This window comes from Lissotriton helveticus, chromosome 6 (genome assembly GCF_964261635.1).
Source record: "Lissotriton helveticus chromosome 6, aLisHel1.1, whole genome shotgun sequence".
NCBI classification, from domain to species: domain Eukaryota; kingdom Metazoa; phylum Chordata; class Amphibia; order Caudata; family Salamandridae; genus Lissotriton; species Lissotriton helveticus.
In genome coordinates, this window is record NC_136067.1 from 905,666,448 (window position 1) to 905,684,661 (window position 18,214).

Here is an 18,214-nt window from a genome sequence, read left to right on the forward strand (position 1 = left end):
TGATAGAGTACATTACAGCCAGTTTTGAGATGGTCATTGCATAATGATGCAGTGCCCCTCTATGTGTTATATGGCTGTCTCACTTACAACCCAGGAGAATGGACTCCGTAGGCTGTGGCGGTGTCCTGCTCATGCATATACTAGGGACTGATAAGTGTACACCTGTGTCCAATCTGGGATGTACCTAAGTACTTACCATACCAATTAAGGGGAGAAAGCACAGAGACTGGGGTCCTGATTAGCAAAATTCCAGTCAGACTAGTCAGATACAGTATAACCATAAAAGCAGTTGCTACTTTGCTACAGGCCTCTCACATACCGTTTGGTCCAGTCGGGTCCCACAGTGCGCTTCCTTCCATTTTTGGAAGTTTGTAGCAGTTTTAAAATCTTCTTAGAGTTTAGCGCAGCTCAAATGTGAGTAATTTTCGATGCTTTGTAAAGATATCAGGTACGCACGGGGATACAGACTTATGGGAGGAAGGGAGGAAACAGTAATATAGGGTAACTTTTCAATTGGGCGAAAAGTGATGAAATTGGGGTTAAGCTTGTTATGTTTTAATATGCAATAACGCAGTGGCGAAAATGCAAGCAGCAGATTAGTTTAAACATTTTTTGCGATGAAATTAGGTTACACGGAAGGAAATGTATAATTTGGAATTATGTTTCATCATACACTGAGGGCATGCGGAGCACGAGAGAATGTTTTAAGTTTATGATGATTATTTTTTAGGAAGTATTTTATCTTTAACATTTAGGGAAGATTAGTTGGGTTATTAGTTTCCATGTAATGTTATACTGCCTTGGGTTTCAAGCGATGTGGTTGATATGCACTTTTTCAATTATAGATACCCCTGATGAAGGTTAAATGGACCAAAATGCATTGGGTAATGTGATTGGGATAATGTGGACGATTCGGAATTCCCAAAAGTCCACGAATAAGCCCGGATGGGCAATTCTGGAATAATTAAAATTCAGAAGGAAAATGAATTTCGTATCTTTGACGTGAATGATTAACTTGGATAAATAATGAATAAATATGGTTGAAATTTACTAAGGTGAAGATGTATTAATTTGAATACCGATGTTCATAAGGCTGTGTAATTCGACCGTGACCCGCAAGCTGCGGGCCACAATTTTTTCATGTAATATAGTGAAACCATTTTATTTGTGAAAGTAACATCTGCCTTTTAACTTTATCACTAGTGCGTGTTTGGGCCTCTCCTGCATAACCGGATTGAATAAAGTGACGCAACGCCTGCGCATGCTCACTGAGTGAAGCTATGAAGGCCATGACTAAGGTGCTGAATGTAAGCCAAATTGAAGCGCTACAAGCCTGGGAACGGATAGTGCAGAGCTCAGCAAAGAGATGTTCTATTTATCATAGTGTCATTATTTTTCAAAGTGGATACATGTAGTGGATGTGAATACAATTTTGAATAACAATTAAGGGGATGGGTTTGTGAACAATGGTTAAATAGAAATGAATGTTATGTAAGCATGGTGTGATGATCTTCCCCCCTTGCCTGACCAATTAGATTTTGTATTTTTACGATATTGAAACTTTAGTGGGTGGTATATGAAGAACGAAAGGTATAATTGAGGTAGCTTTAGTTAATTAGTTAGATTCGGGAGTCCAGATGCTGTGAGCGGGAGATGCTGCTGGGAGAGATGCTGTGAGATGCTGATGAAGAAGTCGAATGCAGAACCTTCTATCTTAATTTAATTGGGTTAGACAGAAGATCGTGGAAGAATCTCGAGGAGGAAGAGAGTGTCAGAGAGGGGTGCGGCGCAATTGTCGGTATTCTAGAGAGGTCATCTATCCTGTCCTGATTCCTGTCTTGAAGCCTTTGTCACCTGATATATCCCAGGGGACCCTTACCACCCCTTTGGCCAGGGGGTTGGTCGTCACACAATTCATGATAATTATAAAATTCTCATTATTATAGATGTTCTTTTCTTTCTATCCTTTTTTCCTTAGACATCGTTCATTGAGTAAGTCTGTGTTATATTGTTTGATGATTTAATTGAATTTCTCTCTTAAGATTGATGGTGACTGCACTGTATATTTGAGATGGTTCACATGCGTTTGAAATTTAATAAAGTTTTCAAACTTTCCCGAGTCTGTGGTTATTTACATTGAATAAAAGAACAAGTTAGTTAGTGATATTTTTCTCCATCAACTAGTTCAACTATTGATCCATCGACCAGAGGAAAGAACTTTTTGATCAGTGAAAGGTTAGTTAGGAGTAAGAAATAACTAATCCTAAAATTGTGAAAATCATAAACTTTGACTCCAGTGGTTTACTCAATTGTGTGTGCTTATGGGCGCAGGTGAGTATATGTTAGTGGAGTATCTGTTGTTGGTACGCCGCTGGATCAACTGTACACTTATTTTATGACATCATCAACTATATACAAATCCAAGTGTAAAATAGTTGTTTATCCATGAGCTTCATAAAAAACTTTGACCTAGTTACGGTATTGCATGATGCAATTTAATACTTCTAAGTTTTTACAATTTAAGGACGATCACTCGTGTCCAAGGAGCAAATGGAAATAGGATTTTTTAACCTACCTGTAAGCAATAGAAGGTGTTTCATCGATAGCTGCTAGGTAGACAAATACATTATTAAATTGTTTCATTTTTGAAGACCAGGAACTAAGGGGCCCATTAGGATGTAGGGCAGATCGCCACCGCCCGCATGGCGGTGGCGATCCGCCCTACATCCTAGCCCACCCGCCACCCATTTCCCTCCGCCATATTAGTATGGCGGGGGGACCACGGCGGACGGGAAGACTGTCCGCCGCTTTTCCGCCTGGTCAACGAGTTGACCGGCTGGAAAAGGGTTTTGTAAGGTGGCGGTATCTGCTAGACACCGCCATCCATATCAGGATGCAGGCGCGAGGGAGCCTTCAATGCCGCCACGGAAAGGCATGCAGTTTTTGAGTTTGGGGGCCCTTTGCGGGCCCCCAGGATGTTGGGGGGGCACATGGGGGGTACCTATGGTACCCCCTACATGTGCATGCACAACATGGCAAGCACCGCACGGTGCCTGCCACGTTGTGCAAGCAAATGCACAACATGCATTTTTGGCATTGCGGCAGGCAGTGCTGAAAGCACTGCCTGCCACAATGTTAAAAATGCAGGATGCGCCCGCCAGTGTGGGGGGTGCATCCTAATGTCACTCACGGGACCCTCGCACATATGGCGGGTGGTCCCTTTTACCGCGAGGATGCGCCATCCTAATGATTCCCTTAGTATTCATAACATTTACACATACTACCACACATGAAGGTCAGGGAGAAATTAAGACTTTGATGACCATGACGCGAATGGAAACGTTTTCTCATGCATTATCGACGGGAAGGGGAATCTTTTGATAAATGATTTACTAAAGCTCCGCCAGCCAAGTGCTTAGCACATATTTTAGGATAGGAATTGATCATAAAGTAGATTCTGGTTCACCCTGGTTATTATAACTAAGTAGAAGTTCTTTTGGGAAATTTGAAAAAATGTAAGCTTGAAAGAGCTGGAAAGATCAGATATTAATCCAAAGGCTTGTGAGGGGCAGGCAGTGGATATAATTGTGTCTGAAAGGTCTTAATAGTTTACAAGGACATGAAAATAATGAGCATTAAGTTGTATGTAGCTGAGAAGTGGTTTGATTTTTGAGTCGGAGAGATCAGTGGATATTATGTATTGTTTTACACCCCGGGGCTATGGAACCGATGCTACTTATTAGACAGGGTAGATATAGAATAAACAGGACGCTAATTTCCTATAGTTTTTCCTGAAATGTTATGGAAGTTCAGAAAATTCGCCCAGAAGGTTAAACTGAAAGTTATACCTATAAAAAAGAAATAAAGAAATTGAGGATTGCCTACGAGTGTAAGAGTGGAGTTGGGGGATGTTCAAGACAAACTAGTACAAAAGGACATGGAATCTTTCTAGTGGGAGGCGTCATGAATCAATCAATCAATCAGGGGGTTTATATAGCGTGCAACTCACCGGTGATGGTCTCAAGGCTCTGTGTGTGTGTTTGTGGGGGGGGGGCCTCCGGATCAGTCGAAGAGCCAAGTCTTGAGGTCCTTCCTGAACGTGTGCAGGGTCAGGGAGCGTCTGATGTTCACAGGGAGCTCGTTCCAGGTTTTGGCTGTGATGTGGGAAAAAGCTCTCCCGCCGGTTCTATTCCTGCGTATGCGGGGTACCTCTGCCAGGGCGAGGTCAGTGGAGCGGAGGTTCCTCTTGGGTACGTAGAAGGATACTCTCTCGTTGAGGTATTTGGGTCCGATGTTGTGGAGGGATTTGTAGGCGTGGGTGAGGAGTTTGAAGGTGACCCTCTTCTCGACGGGGAACCAGTGGAGGCCTCGTATGTGATGGGTCATGTGCTAATGTAGTGGTGTCCAGAGGACGAGTCTGGCTGTGGCGTTCTGGATGGTCTGGAGTCTGTGCATAAGAGATTTGTTGATTCCGGCGTAGAAGGCGTTGCCGTAGTCCAGTCTGCTGGTACTGAGGGCGTGGGTGACTGTCCTACTGCAGTCAGCGGGGATCCACTTAAAGGTCTTACAGAGGATGCGAAGGCAGTTGAAACTGGTGGAGGTGACGGCGTTGATCTGGTGCCTCATGGAGAGGGAGTAGTCAAGGATGATGCCGATTTTTCGAGCGTGGTCTGTAGGGGTGGTTGGGCTCCCGAGGGTGGAGGGCCACCAGGTGTTCTATCAAACACAGGCAGAGTGGCTGTATGAAGGGGTGAAAAAATAACAAAAGCCTAATTTACAAGTAAATGGTCTTTTAAAGACCTGTTAACTACTCGGGTGCGGCTGCCATCAGACGATCGCCATCACACACACGTGGGGGGTGGGGAGGGTATGGGGGGTGTAAAATTGTGAATAAGCACCCAGACGAAGTAACATTTGTGATAGGTAACCTTTATTCCCGGAGCGCCGGGAGCTTCCGACTCTTACAGCGGTCAGCGCCAACAACCTAAAATGGCCGCCTTCCGTTTCCTGTCACTCCCCTTCCTGTTCCGGGGACGGAACACTAGACCGCTACTACATATCTCCCCCCTTTATGCAATGATCAAACAATTTACAACAAAGTCCTTACTTCCAGTCCATATCATAGTCCTTGAACTTCTCGGGTACCTTTACTCTCCTTCCCACTCGGGTTCTCACGCTTTCTCTGCTTCTTTCCACTTCCGGCACCTTACCAACCAACCTTGTTTCTGAGTCGCCCTTATCTTTGTCCATAACTTCTCCTTCGCTTTCTGCCTTGCGCCCGCCCCTCTCTCTTTCTCTTGTGTCCTCGACTCCTTCTCTCTCTGCTACTTGCTGCGTTCCTTCTTCAACGTTCTCTCCATTCCTTCCACTACATTCTCTTTCCTCTTCTTCGCCTACTTACTCTGCTCCTTCTATAGTCTCTTCTTCCCACTTCAAAATCTTGCTACATTTAGCCATCCGATCCATTGACCACACCTTGCTGTCACTTAGCAGGGTCGATCGGGCGTATGGCTCAACAACTTTCAAAGGTGGTGAAAACTTGCTTTCTCCCTTCCTCTTCAAAATGGCCAGTTTTACACGAACCCACTCACCCTTCTCCAAACCTGCTTCTTGGGTGTTCCGCCTCTTGTTGTAGTGGGCCGTGTATACCTCTTGTGCCTTTTCCAGATTTCTTCTGACCACCGCTGGTGACCACTTACTCTGCACCACTAATTTCCTCCATGCCATGTTATCTTTGGTGAAGGCCTCTCTTCCTCTCAGTACTTTAAATGGGCTATATCCCGTGCTCCCCGGGGTGATGCGGTAAGCCCAGATCATTTTCTCCAACTCCTTTTCCCAGTCTAAACCATCGTCTATAGCCGCTTGAATGGTGCCCATGATCACTCGATTGAAACGCTCCACCTGGCCATTTCCCGCAGGGTGATAGATGGGCGTATGCTTCACCTCAATGCCATTCCTGTCCGTAAAGGCAGTCTATTTCGCCGAAGTGAATTGGGGCCCATTGTCGCATGTGATTATTTTTGGGATTCCCTCTCTGACAAACTTGGTTTGTAGGAAACGTACCACCGCTTCCGTGTCTACACGCTCCATAATCTCCATCTCCGGCCACTTAGAATACTTGTCGATGAGGACTACTGCATACTTCTGGGTCCCTTCTTTGTCGAGTATGGGGCCCATAATGTCCACTGACATCATTTCCCATGGCCCGTCAGGTACTGGGAATTTCCCCAAGGGCGGTCTTATCATGCTCTGTGATTTGTCCGCCTTGGCGCATGACTCACATTGTCGCACATGACGTTCAATCTGCATATCAATGGCGGGCCACCAGTACGCTTGTCTGGCTAGTGCTTTGGTTTTTGTGATGCCTTGGTGCCCCTCATGGAGTAGGGACATCAGATGGTCCAGGATGCCTTGGGGTGGGATCACTTTATCTCCTCTGAGTAGGAACACCGGATTATCCGCCAGCGATAGTTCATCCCGTACCTCCTCAGTTCTTCCTTAAGGTGTCTCTTTTCCGGCCACCCATGGACTACGTATCCTTTAACGGCTTCCAAGTCCACGTCCTCCCTGTATGCTTCTTCCCATTCTTGGGCACTTATCACCCCCTCCGTGTCTTGTATGGTGGCCACCACATATCCTTCCCAGGCCTGTTTTTCTCTGCTCTCTGCTGCATCCATGGCCGCTGCTCTGCTTAGAAAGTCTGCTACTTTGTTCTGCGGGCCCGGAATGTGTTCCACATCGTAAACGAAGTCCAGCAGTCTGAGAGTCATTTTGGCACTTCTCGGAGTGGCATGATCATGGCCACTGGAGGTCAGTACTCGGACCAAGGGTTTGTGGTCTGTTCTCACCAGGAATTTTTCTCCCCACAAGTACTGTCTAAATTTCTCCATCGCCCAGACCACCGCCAGCATTTCCTTCTCGATAACGCTGAATTTTTCTTCGTTGGGAGCTAGCGACCTCGAAGCGAAGCTGACGGTCGATGTTTCTCCCTTTTCTGATTTCTGCGTTAGGACTGCTCCCAGGCCACGGTCACTGGCGTCCGTGGTAAGGATGGACTCTGCACTCGGGTCGAATCCTTTGAGGGGGGTGGCAACACTCATCTCTAGTTTGAGGGCATCAAATTCCGCCTGCTCTTCTTGTCCCCACTTGAACATGTTCTTTTCCCTGAGCAGTCGGCGAATGAAATGAGTCTTTGTGGCGAAGTGGGGAATGAATTTACTGTAATACTCGGCCATCCCGAGGAATGACCGAACATCTTACTTCTTGCCAGGAGTGGGGGTCTCTAAGATGGCTTTCATGTTTGTCCTTTTTGGTTTAATAACAACAACATAACGGTGAGGTAGGACCCAGGGGAATATTTATAGACCGAGCTCTGTGTATAACCCCAATACTGACATAACAACAACAAAAATACCAGAGGGTCTCAAGAGGAAAAGGTATGTGTGAAACAACTTTCAACAAAAACAAAACAAAACTGCAGTGAGCCTAAGACAGAAAGGTTTCTATGACAGCCAAATGGATGGTCAAAGATTCCCATCAGTCACCACTCGGAACCGCCCTTCATCATTTGGGTTTCTTCCAGTGCCATCTACCCAAGCAAGTCAATCTCAAACAGGAAAAAATCAAGATATAAATTGACTTCTTCAGTTGAGAAAACCGATAGTATGGTGTGCCACTCCTTCGATTGGATGAGTGGAAAGTGTAGGGCAACTGATGCAGTGCAGTGATAAAGGTGAATAAATAATAATACAAAAAAAACCAAAAGTGTGTTAAAATTTGGATGAGGGAGTACAGAACAAACTTTATTCAGGTGATACTCACTCCACCAAAGTTAAAAGAGTTTTCATAAGGACAGTTTGGAAATATATACTGCCTATAGATGGAACCAGGTCTACATGTTTCAGCAAATAGGGGACAGTTGTGTCCTTGCTTTCTTCAGGACCTTACAATTTAGCTAACTGCTACTGCAAAATATAAATATGTGTAAAAATTAGTGACGAGAAAATATTACAAAGACAAGTGCAAATGTCACCTGGGGCATCTAGGTGACAGGGCCTTGTCTCCTTCTTTACAAGTTGTGTCGTTCACTAGAAGGATCAAAGCAGAATGGATTTTGGTTGTCAAGAATTAGAATCCACACACAGGTAAGTATATCACATTCAAAATGGCCATCGCCCGGTCTTAAAATTATAGACCTTGGGCTGAAGTATAACTCAGTATGTTGACCATCAAACGATCATTTCGTTATACGTTATACATTAAGACCTCATTTTCAAGGTGTAACAATTATGTTCCAAATGCAGAAATAGCGTAAATCTTACCATAACTTGCAAGACATAAAAGCTGTTTTACCGATGGTAGTCCGTTGCTCGAATACACTCTATCTGAAATTCTGTGCCCGTTCTCGTTTTTCAGTTCCGCGAGAGACACAGTCTTTACAACATTATTGACAGCCTGGGCATCTTTTCACTATCGATCAATAGATTATATTCTATGATGCTGATGTAAACAATCCCAGGTCCCTTTTTCATGTTACATTGCCGTATTGTATTTGTACACAAACTTGGTAACATGGAGACCGTTCAACCAATCACCCGACAGGTTTAGTCACACTTCCTGTATCGGGACAACGTATCAGATGTGGTGTACCGTCATCACGTGACCAGCCTATCCAATCAGCATGTTCCTTATATTCTGGTGCCCGGCGCCTCGTCGGTACCTCCCCAGTCGGCTTAGACGCCGGCGCCGAAGTACCGACGGATAGGTGAGCATCTGATGGCCTCATACTCTGCTTTACTTTACGAATGACTATACTAAATCCCACCTTTTCGTAATATTTAAGTGTCCGTTTGGCACTCTTTTTCGATCACGAGTGGGGTAGCATTTGAGAGAGGTAGTATACTGTATCTCTCTTTAATTGGAATATGTTTTTCTTTTCCCTACCTTTTCTCCTTCTCTTTTCTCCCTCACTGTTGGGTTGAACGCTACTTAGGTGTTTGTTTTAGTTGTAGGGACGAATTTCTGACGTTGTCGTTCTTTATCCCTCCAGAGCGGTGCTTCACTCTTTCCCTGAGCCGCTGCCAGGTGGGGTGAGGCTTTTATGTCTTGCAAGTTATGGTAAGATTTACGCTATTTCTGCATTTGGAACATAATTGTTACACCTTGAAAATGAGGTCTTAACGTATAACGAAATGATCGTTTGATGGTCAACATACTGAGTTATACTTCAGCCCAAGGTCTATAATTTTAAGACCGGGCGATGGCCATTTTGAATGTGATATACTTACCTGTGTGTGGATTCTAATTCTTGACAACCAAAATCCATTCTGCTTTGATCCTTCTAGTGAACGACACAACTTGTAAAGAAGGAGACAAGGCCCTGTCACCTAGATGCCCCAGGTGACATTTGCACTTGTCTTTGTAATATTTTCTCGTCACTAATTTTTACACATATTATTATTTTGCAGTAGCAGTTAGCTAAATTGTAAGGTCCTGAAGAAAGCAAGGACACAACTGTCCCCTATTTGCTGAAACATGTAGACCTGGTTCCATCTATAGGCAGTATATATTTCCAAACTGTCCTTATGAAAACTCTTTTAACTTTGGTGGAGTGAGTATCACCTGAATAAAGTTTGTTCTGTACTCCCTCATCCAAATTTTAACACACTTTTTGTTTTTTTTGTATTATTATTTATTCACCTTTATCACTGCACTGCATCAGTTGCCCTACACTTTCCACTCATCCAATCGAAGGAGTGGCACACCATACTATCGGTTTTCTCAACTGAAGAAGTCAATTTATATCTTGATTTTTTCCTGTTTGAGATTGACTTGCTTGGGTAGATGGCACTGGAAGAAACCCAAATGATGAAGGGCGGTTCCGAGTGGTGACTGATGGGAATCTTTGACCATCCATTTGGCTGTCATAGAAACCTTTCTGTCTTAGGCTCACTGGACTTTTTGGTTTAATGCCTTGTTCGCTCACTTCATGACCTAAGTACGTGACAGATTGCACTCCCAGCTTGCACTTTGACCACTCAGCAGTCAGGCCATTGTCCTGCAACTTCCGCAACACTTTGTGGAGTTTCTCGTTGTGGTCCTGTTTCGATCTGCCCATTACCAAGATGTCGTCTTGAAAGAACAACACGTCTTTTATGTCCTTCAGCAATCTGTGCATAAGTTTCTGGAAGACCGCCGCTGCCGATGCTAGGCCAAACGGCATCCTCACAAATTCGTAGCATCCGAAAGGTGTAATAAAGGACGTTAGATGGCTGCACGATGGGTGTAGTCTTACTTGATGGTATGCCAACGACAAATCCACTGTGGAGAACCATTTGACGCCTTTTGTCCTCGCCATCATCTCGTTAATGCGGGGCAGGGGAAATTTGTCGATGACAATGTTTTTATTCAATTCCCTGAGATCAACACAGAGTCGTACTTTGCCATTTGGCTTCTGGGCCACCACCAGGGGTGAAAGCCACTCTGCACTCTCTATGGCTCTGATCACTCCTTCTTTTTCTAGCCTTTCTAGTTCAGTCTGCACAGCATCCCTACAGCGGAACGGGATGTTCCTCACCTTGTGCACTACCGGTTTCGCTCCTTCTTTAAGCTTGATGAGATGGTTATATTTTCCTAGCTCGCCAATCTGGCCGTTGAATACCTTGGGGTATGCCTTCTGCCACACTACAATATCTTCCTCTTGATCCATGTCCATCAGTAGGATTTTTTCGATGCCTCCTGGGTTGAGTTGGATTCCCAGTGCTCCTTGGTCCTTCCAACTCAGGACTGAGGGGCCCTTCTCTGCTATGTATAGCTTACAGCTGGCGTGGCGGCCTCTGAACTCGAAGAGGAGAGGGCAGTACCCCAACATGGGGATCTTTTGTCCTGTATATGTGACTGGTCTCAAATCCATCGGTTGAAGCGTCTCTTTGATCTTGGGCGTGAACTTTTCCTCCCAAACTTGTCTTTGTATGATGGATATGGGTGCCCCGCTGTCAGCAATCATCTCCATTGGTACTCCGCCGATGTGCATGTTCAGTCTGGGTCTATCTGTATCTGAACCATCCATTTCCAATACCTGGACATCTATGTATAGGAACTCCACCTCGTCCTCAGCGCCTTCCTGGTCGCTAACGTCCTCTTCACGTTCCTGGTCCATGTACCTCACCATCGCGTTTTTTGGTTTACGGCGACACACCTTTTCGTAGTGTCCAAAAATGCTGCAGTATGAGTATTTCGCCCTGAACGCGGGGCACGCTTTGTCATTCCCTAGATGTGTAGTGCTACCACACCTGTAGCAGCTTGGCCTACCTCGTTTGTTAGTCCTGTTGTCTTTCTGGTATTTGTAGTTACTGTTGGATCTTCCACCTTCCTGATTCTTGTGCATGTCCTTTTGCCTCGGCCGTTCATTTCTCGACGGTCTCATTATCCTGCAGACTGTTTGCGACTCTCCTGCTTCCTTCTTAGCAGCTTGTGCGCAACGCCGTGATAATTCCGCCTTCTTGACCATCGCCCAAATTTCTTTGAGTGGGGCATCTCCATTTACCCACAACTTCTCCTGTATGTGGGAGCTGGATGTGTGCATGATTATTTGGTCCCTGATTGGTTCGTCGTGCAATGTGCCAAATTTGCACGTGAGGGCCAATTTCCGTAAAGCCAGGACATACTCGTCCACTGTCTCGCTGCTCTTCTGCTTCCTCTGAAAGAAATTGTACCTGTCGATAGCGACGCATACTACCGGCCTGTAGTGTGCATCTAGGTCAGCGATGGCGTGAGCGAACACGTCCGTGTCCGTGGCAACCCTCCCACCTTTAACTATGGTGTCATATACTCTGATCCCTTCAGGACCCAAATTATGCAACAGAATCTTCTTTTTTCTTTTGCTCGAGAACGGAGTATCACCTTCTTCCTCTAGCGCCTCTAGATAATTTAGGAAGTACCTCTTCCAGTCTTCCCATTTCATTTCCGGTTCGCCACCTTTCGTCAGAAACGGGACCAGTTGAGTGAGGGATGTAGACTGGGACGCCATTTTGGACGCGTTTCTCCTGTTTGGCGCTGTGTGGCTTGCCCTTCCTGGTGGACTCCCAGGCGTGTGCTGCCTTTCTGTGTCCTCTACCCTGCGATCCTCATCGCTCTCTTCCTCTTGCACTGTCCCTGTTAGACTGTTTTGCTCTGTGTGGCTGTCTTCTTTTGACTGGCGCGCCGAGCTTGTTGCTTCTGCCGACCTCTGCTGTTCCGCCAGGATGCCGGGCGCTATGCACAGCGGCGGGGATGGGTTGGTCCTTGCTGTGTCCCTGCTTGCTCCGCGTGTGCTTTGCGTTGCCCAGCGCTGAGGTGTGCTGCCCCCAGGTCGTGATTATGCAGGAGGTATTTCTGGGGTTTTATTGTTTTTATTATTTATTTGTTTCCGCCCGTTTTCTGGGTCAGGTGCCTCCTTTTACCTTCTGGAACGCCTGCGTGTGTTTTGCGCTCTTTTGTCAGCCTCTTGACGGCTCCTCTGCCGCGCTCCGGTGTGTCTCGGCTGTTTGCTCCCGCCCGATGCGTAATGTAGCGTCGTCGGCAGTGTACTTGTGGATTTATATCCCATCTATCCTCGCCATTGTAAAATTGTGAATAAGCACCCAGACGAAGTAACATTTGTGATAGGTAACCTTTATTCCCGGAGCGCCGGGAGCTTCCGACTCTTACAGCGGTCGGCGCCAACAACCTAAAATGGCCGCCTTCCGTTTCCTGTCACTCCCCTTCCTGTTCCGGGGACGGAACACTAGACCGCTACTACAGGGGGCTGAAGCCCCGTGAGCCCAATAGGAGTTGCGCACCTGTATTCTAGTATTTTTTATTTATTTAATGCGATTTTATATTGCACGAATATTACCCGAAGGTGTCAGAGCGCTTTACATAAGAACCAGTTGCTATACATAAGGATTTAGGGTTACACGTGTTACATAACTGATACAAACAGAGAAAAAAAATTGCAAATGTACAATCTGAATTACGAATTAATGAAACACGGGATTCTTGTCCAGTTGATTTGGACGGTTTCCTAGATTACGCTACCTCTAGCCTTTTCTACTAAGACCACACCATATATTTCATAAAAGAAATAAACATTGGCCCATACGTTCAGCGCCGGTAATGCACAACCACGTGCAATTTACTTTAAACATCGTTGTAGTCACTTGTCGTTGTTCTGGGGATTCGGCTTGTTTTAGGCGATTTTTTACGGGAGATTGGGCGTCTTTTCTTGAACGGCTCGACAGCTGCACAGTGCGCATGCTCGAGCATCTTGTTTGGGTCGCCCGGGAACCAGCGGGAAGGAGCGCGGACACCGGTGAACTGATGTCAGTGAGTGGGTCCTGCGCTGGGGATCTATCCACTTCCGGGGACCCGAGCAACTGCTGGAGACAGAGACTGTTTGCACACCGGCATCAGCCACAGTAAGACGGTCAGCCGGAGATCTATGCTCACATTCTTAATGTGTGGAAGAGTGCCTGACAATAGAGTATGGAGTGGTGGTTGTGAAAGGTGCCTGTTTGGTGGAATTTGGGGCTAGTGGGAGGAATAGTATTAGAAAAGGCAAGGCATCTTTCCAGACTGCTTTGTCATTCTTCTTCGCAAGATCTGTTTTTAGAAAGTTGTGGCATGCTCTTTCTTTCAAGTCTTTGGGTTTATCATCGGACACAGATAAAGTAAATCCCAGAGAATTTTCAACTGTTGTCTGTTGCAGATATAACTATGATCCTGCTATTGCTTTACAATCCTTTTAAATATGTTTTATTCTATAGTTTTTTGCTTCCACCCAAATACATATCTATTCCCACGCAATTTACTTGTAGTGCTTGACGTTACCAATCAGTGACCCTTTAAAGTTAGACCTATTAGCGAGGCCAGTGCTTGTTATGGTGATGTGTGCAGGCATACAGTGTCTGTCCTTGTGCAGAGCAGCATCTGGACGTAGAGAGCTGTCCATGGGGTGTAGTCGAAGTATCTTGTTTGGGGTATTGTGTTTATCAAGTTTGTTTATTTATTTTTTGTTGCTGTGCTTTGTCTCTGAAACTAGTCAGCATCACGAATAAGTTAAGGTAATGCTGATCTTCAGATTTCTTTAAAAAACGTATGCCATTCGATGGGTCTATCTTAAGCTTAAAAAACTGCACCGTAACAATAACGCAACTATGTTTTTTATCAATTATTTCATTGATAAAATTAAGAATTGAGAAATAGCACTAAAACAGTGGCATGCAAGCGCAGCTTACACCCATATAGAGTATGTTGATGTCTTTAGGTCTCGCCTCTCAATGCGCATGCGCATTGAGCAGAGCGAGACTATAGCGACTTAAACAGACTTTACTCAACTGGGCGATTTGGTGCTGTGCCCGTGCGCTTTTAGGTCAATGCGCAAGCGCATTGACCTAAAATGCGCGTGCACATCATCAAATCGCCATCTGTTCCCTCAGCCGCACTCCTCCCACACCTTTGAAGTGAAGCTTAGCTTCACTTCAAAGGCCCCTGCTGCTTCACACCCTCATCGCCGCTCTCCCCACTCCGCCCCCTCCCCTGCCCGCCGTGTCGCATTTCTCCTCCCCCTCCCCACAGCAATGCCCTCCGTCTTGTTTTCTCACTCGTTCCCAGTCACCCTCCTTTCCCCTGCCTTCCCCTCTTTTCTCTCACCTCTTTCCATCCCTTCCCTGGTTCTATATCCCACCCTCCCCCTATAATCTATGCCCTCTCCCTCCTCCCCCTCCCTCTGTCTCTTCCCTGACTCCGTTCATAGTCTCTCCCTTTCCATTCGATCTTCCTCGCTCCCACCTCCCCTTCCACTCTTCGCCCCCACCCCCCGCCTGCACCACTCTATTACTTCTCCTCCCACGGCCGTCCTTTCTGCCCGGCTTGCACAAACATCACCCACAGCACTTCAGTTCGTGCCCAGCCCCCCTCCCAGCGCTGCCTTGTTATTAGTTTTGCTATAGCCATGCTGCACAGTTTTGTGGCTGCTGTACAGTATTGCTAACACCCATTGGCAGAGCTAAGGACCGCTCTATTGGCTTTGCCAATGCTTGTAATTTCCATGACAAACTTTACATAGCTCCTCTAGTTTAATAATAATAATAACGCAGAGTTGTAAACGGTATCGTTTCAATGTATTCAATGCACACTTTTGTGAACAGCTCTCTTCCTCATGCGTTTTAAAAGCTTGTTTCCCTACCCTATTACTCTTCCCCCCACTGTCTCCACCTCGTCTCACACTTCACTCTACTCACCCGTACCTCGGCCGCCCTGCCTTTGCTTTTTTTCTCACTCGTTCCCAGTCACCCTCCTTTCCCCTGCCTGCCCTCCTTTTCTCTCTTAAAAAAATTTAAAAATCACTGTCTTTTATTTATATCAATACATATGTCACGTAAATACAAAACATGTTGCATTACAACTGCTAAAGGTGTCACATTTACAAAAGTAAAAACTATTGGCTTAGTAAAAAAAAATATATATATTAATTTAGCTATTTAAAAAAACACATAAATAAAAAAAATATTTATAACACCAATAGCTCTAACTTTCCTATTGCGAGACCTATTGCATTTCCAATGCTTGTTTTTTGTTCTTGTCCTCATATCACCACAGATAAGCACCGACCAGACTTTGAACGTCCCTTGTGTTCAATATCAGGCAATAATTCAATCAGAATTACTGGATTATATCTAGTGATCACAACCTCCCAGCCTTACTGAATTGAGAGGGTGTAATCATTGGACGGAAATATCTTATCATATCTTTAACACATCCCAAAACCTTCCTTTTCCATTCTCATTGTTACTTCTTCTGTCCAGTTCTTTAAAGAAAACCACAGATCTCTCCTGGTCCTGCCACTTAGGGGCCGGAACTTGGATCCAAAGCTTACATATGTTCCTTCTTGTTAGCAAAATTAAATAAAAGATCAGATAGTGCTGTTTTGCATGTGGATGAAATATATACTTATCCTGCTGTATTATCCCAAACATTAGTAAAGCGGTGCTTACCTCCATACTAGTTCCCAAGGAATCGGAGATAGTCTTTCCCATTGCTTACCAATATTCTTACAATCATGGGTGTGTGGCAAACAAGTGCATGTAGTCTACCTCTCCACTGCTTACATTTTGTGTCTCCACTTCCCCTTATCTTTGCCAGCTTTTTTGGGGTACAGTAAATTCTATGCAGAGTAAAGAAATGATTCTTTCTTAGTGCAGTAGGTTTAACCACTGAATAAAGTGTAGAAAAAGATACTTGCCATAACTCAGCCAGCTTTGCCTCCGGCAAGCATCCATCCCACGCAGAGTATGGCGCTTTCATCTTGTCCTCCTCTGCCATCAGCAGATACTGGTACCAATGTGCCACTTTTTTCTTCCTTAACGTTGAGTCCTGAAGGTCTATTTCGATTTGTCCAGAGTTGGCTTCCGACCAATTTTGGCTTTTAAGCCAAGCATTTACTTGGCAGATTTTAAACATCCATCTTGTTATTCCAAAAGCTCCAGATTTAGCTTTTCCCATCAACTGTTCCCATCTGATGACATCAGTCAGTTTCAAAGGCTTCGCAAGACTATCAAGCAAACACTCTGGAGTGCCTGAGGAATCCCATATGGGGGACAACCTACTGTAATAGGCTGTTCCCAAAATTGATCTAACCTCATACCAGGGTCTTGTTGCTGCCTGCAAGCATTTCAATCTAACCTTTATAAAAATGTGGTGTCCCAAATTTGTAAGAGAAGCCTTCTTCAGGCAGGCCAGCCAGCATAGCCCTGAACATAACTCCTATCAGGGACTCATCAGGATGTAGAAAAAGCATTCTGTTTTTTTTAATTGAAAGGCCCAGCAATAAAGTTGTAAGTCAGTGAGTCCTAGGCCTCCTACACCTGCTTTCCTTCGCAATTTCTTCCAAGAAAGGCGTATTTCTCTTCGTCCATATAAAATATGTTATTCTTCCTTGCAGTTTCAAGAGAGCCTTTTTCTCAAAGTGTAATAGGATGTTATCAAACAAAAAAGTATGTTTGGGAAGGACAGACATTTTTAACCTAGTTAATCCGCCCGTATATAGAGAGTAGAAGGGTCTGCCATATTTTTAATGTTTATCATATCTCCTTGCCAACTTTATTGAGATTAACCGCTGTGAATTTCCCTATGTCTTTGGTTATTTTTATCCACAAATATCTCATTTCAGGAACGCTTGTTATCTCTCCACCATTTTGGTTCCAGGTCATTATTTCCGTTTTCTCTTGAGTATGTTGATGCCTTCCTAAATTTTGTACAAAATTAGAAATCTGTCGCTTTATCCTTGGACACTTTGAACTGTCATCAATCCTCAGCAAAAAAGTGAGCTTTTGACTTTATCAGTTATTGTTTTAATATTGTTAACTCAGTAATATTTTGAGTGTAGTACAAACTATTTGTCTATTATACTACTGAACCTAAAACATTAGCTGAGTAAACTTGCAAAAACTCTGCGGGTTGGGGTAAAATATAGCCAATTATGAGTTGGACCCTAGGAATCCACTTAGAAATGAGGACTTACTGTGTAATTTGGTATTTCCAGCTCTTGTTGCTCCCAGTAATTCCCCTTTTCTCCCCTGTCTTACACATGGATATTTCAGCTGCTCTCCTTTTGAATGTGAAGAGATCCATGGGGGTTCCTGCACAACTCATAATTTGTATGGTGGATAGTTACCACTGTTTCCAGCCCCATCCGAATTAAAAGGCCACGGTTAATGAGGGCCTAAGTAATAGAATCATATTTTGCTGTTGCATTCCCACTCAGCTACCAAAAGGCTTTGCTCTAAGCTATCAACATAAACGTATGATTACCAGCATTTGGGAAGTTTGCCTCCTTAATGTTATATGTAACATTTTCTTTCCTTTGTAAATCACTCATTTCCACATCTTCCAGGCTAATACCAAATTTGTACAATAAAGTACACAAAAAGCATTTTCAAATCATTCTTAAACCATGTAACTGAATTGGTTTATGATTTCAACGTTTCTCTTTTGATAGGCTGGTTGCAGTGAATATTCAGTGGCTTGAACAATTTTGTGGCCCACTTCGTTGCTATATCAGTTGACTAGCAGGATGTCAGCAGCAGAAGAGGATACAGAGTTGAGGGACCTGCTTGTTCAAACTCTGGAAACCAGTGGAGTCCTGAATAAAATCAAGGTGAGCATTGAACCCTCGGGACACTGCATAATAACCTCT

General features: G+C 44.7%; 1 protein-coding gene across 5 annotated transcripts in view; it reads left to right on the forward strand.

The window, feature by feature from the left end:
* The first annotated feature begins 13,234 nt into the window (after positions 1 to 13,234).
* The window catches only part of CEP43 (centrosomal protein 43), a 293,859-nt gene continuing 288,879 nt past the window's right edge, over positions 13,235 to 18,214 (forward strand). For 2 of the 5 annotated variants that reach the window (XM_078648541.1, XM_078648544.1), the window contains exons 1-2: positions 13,237 to 13,444; positions 18,017 to 18,175. In XM_078648541.1, the coding sequence (XP_078504667.1) occupies positions 18,092 to 18,175 (84 nt within the window). In that variant the 5' untranslated portion in view covers positions 13,237 to 13,444; positions 18,017 to 18,091. Of the gene's footprint in view, positions 13,445 to 18,016; positions 18,176 to 18,214 lie in introns of all 5 variants that reach the window. The other 3 variants (XM_078648540.1, XM_078648542.1, XM_078648539.1) reach the window with 3 other exon arrangements.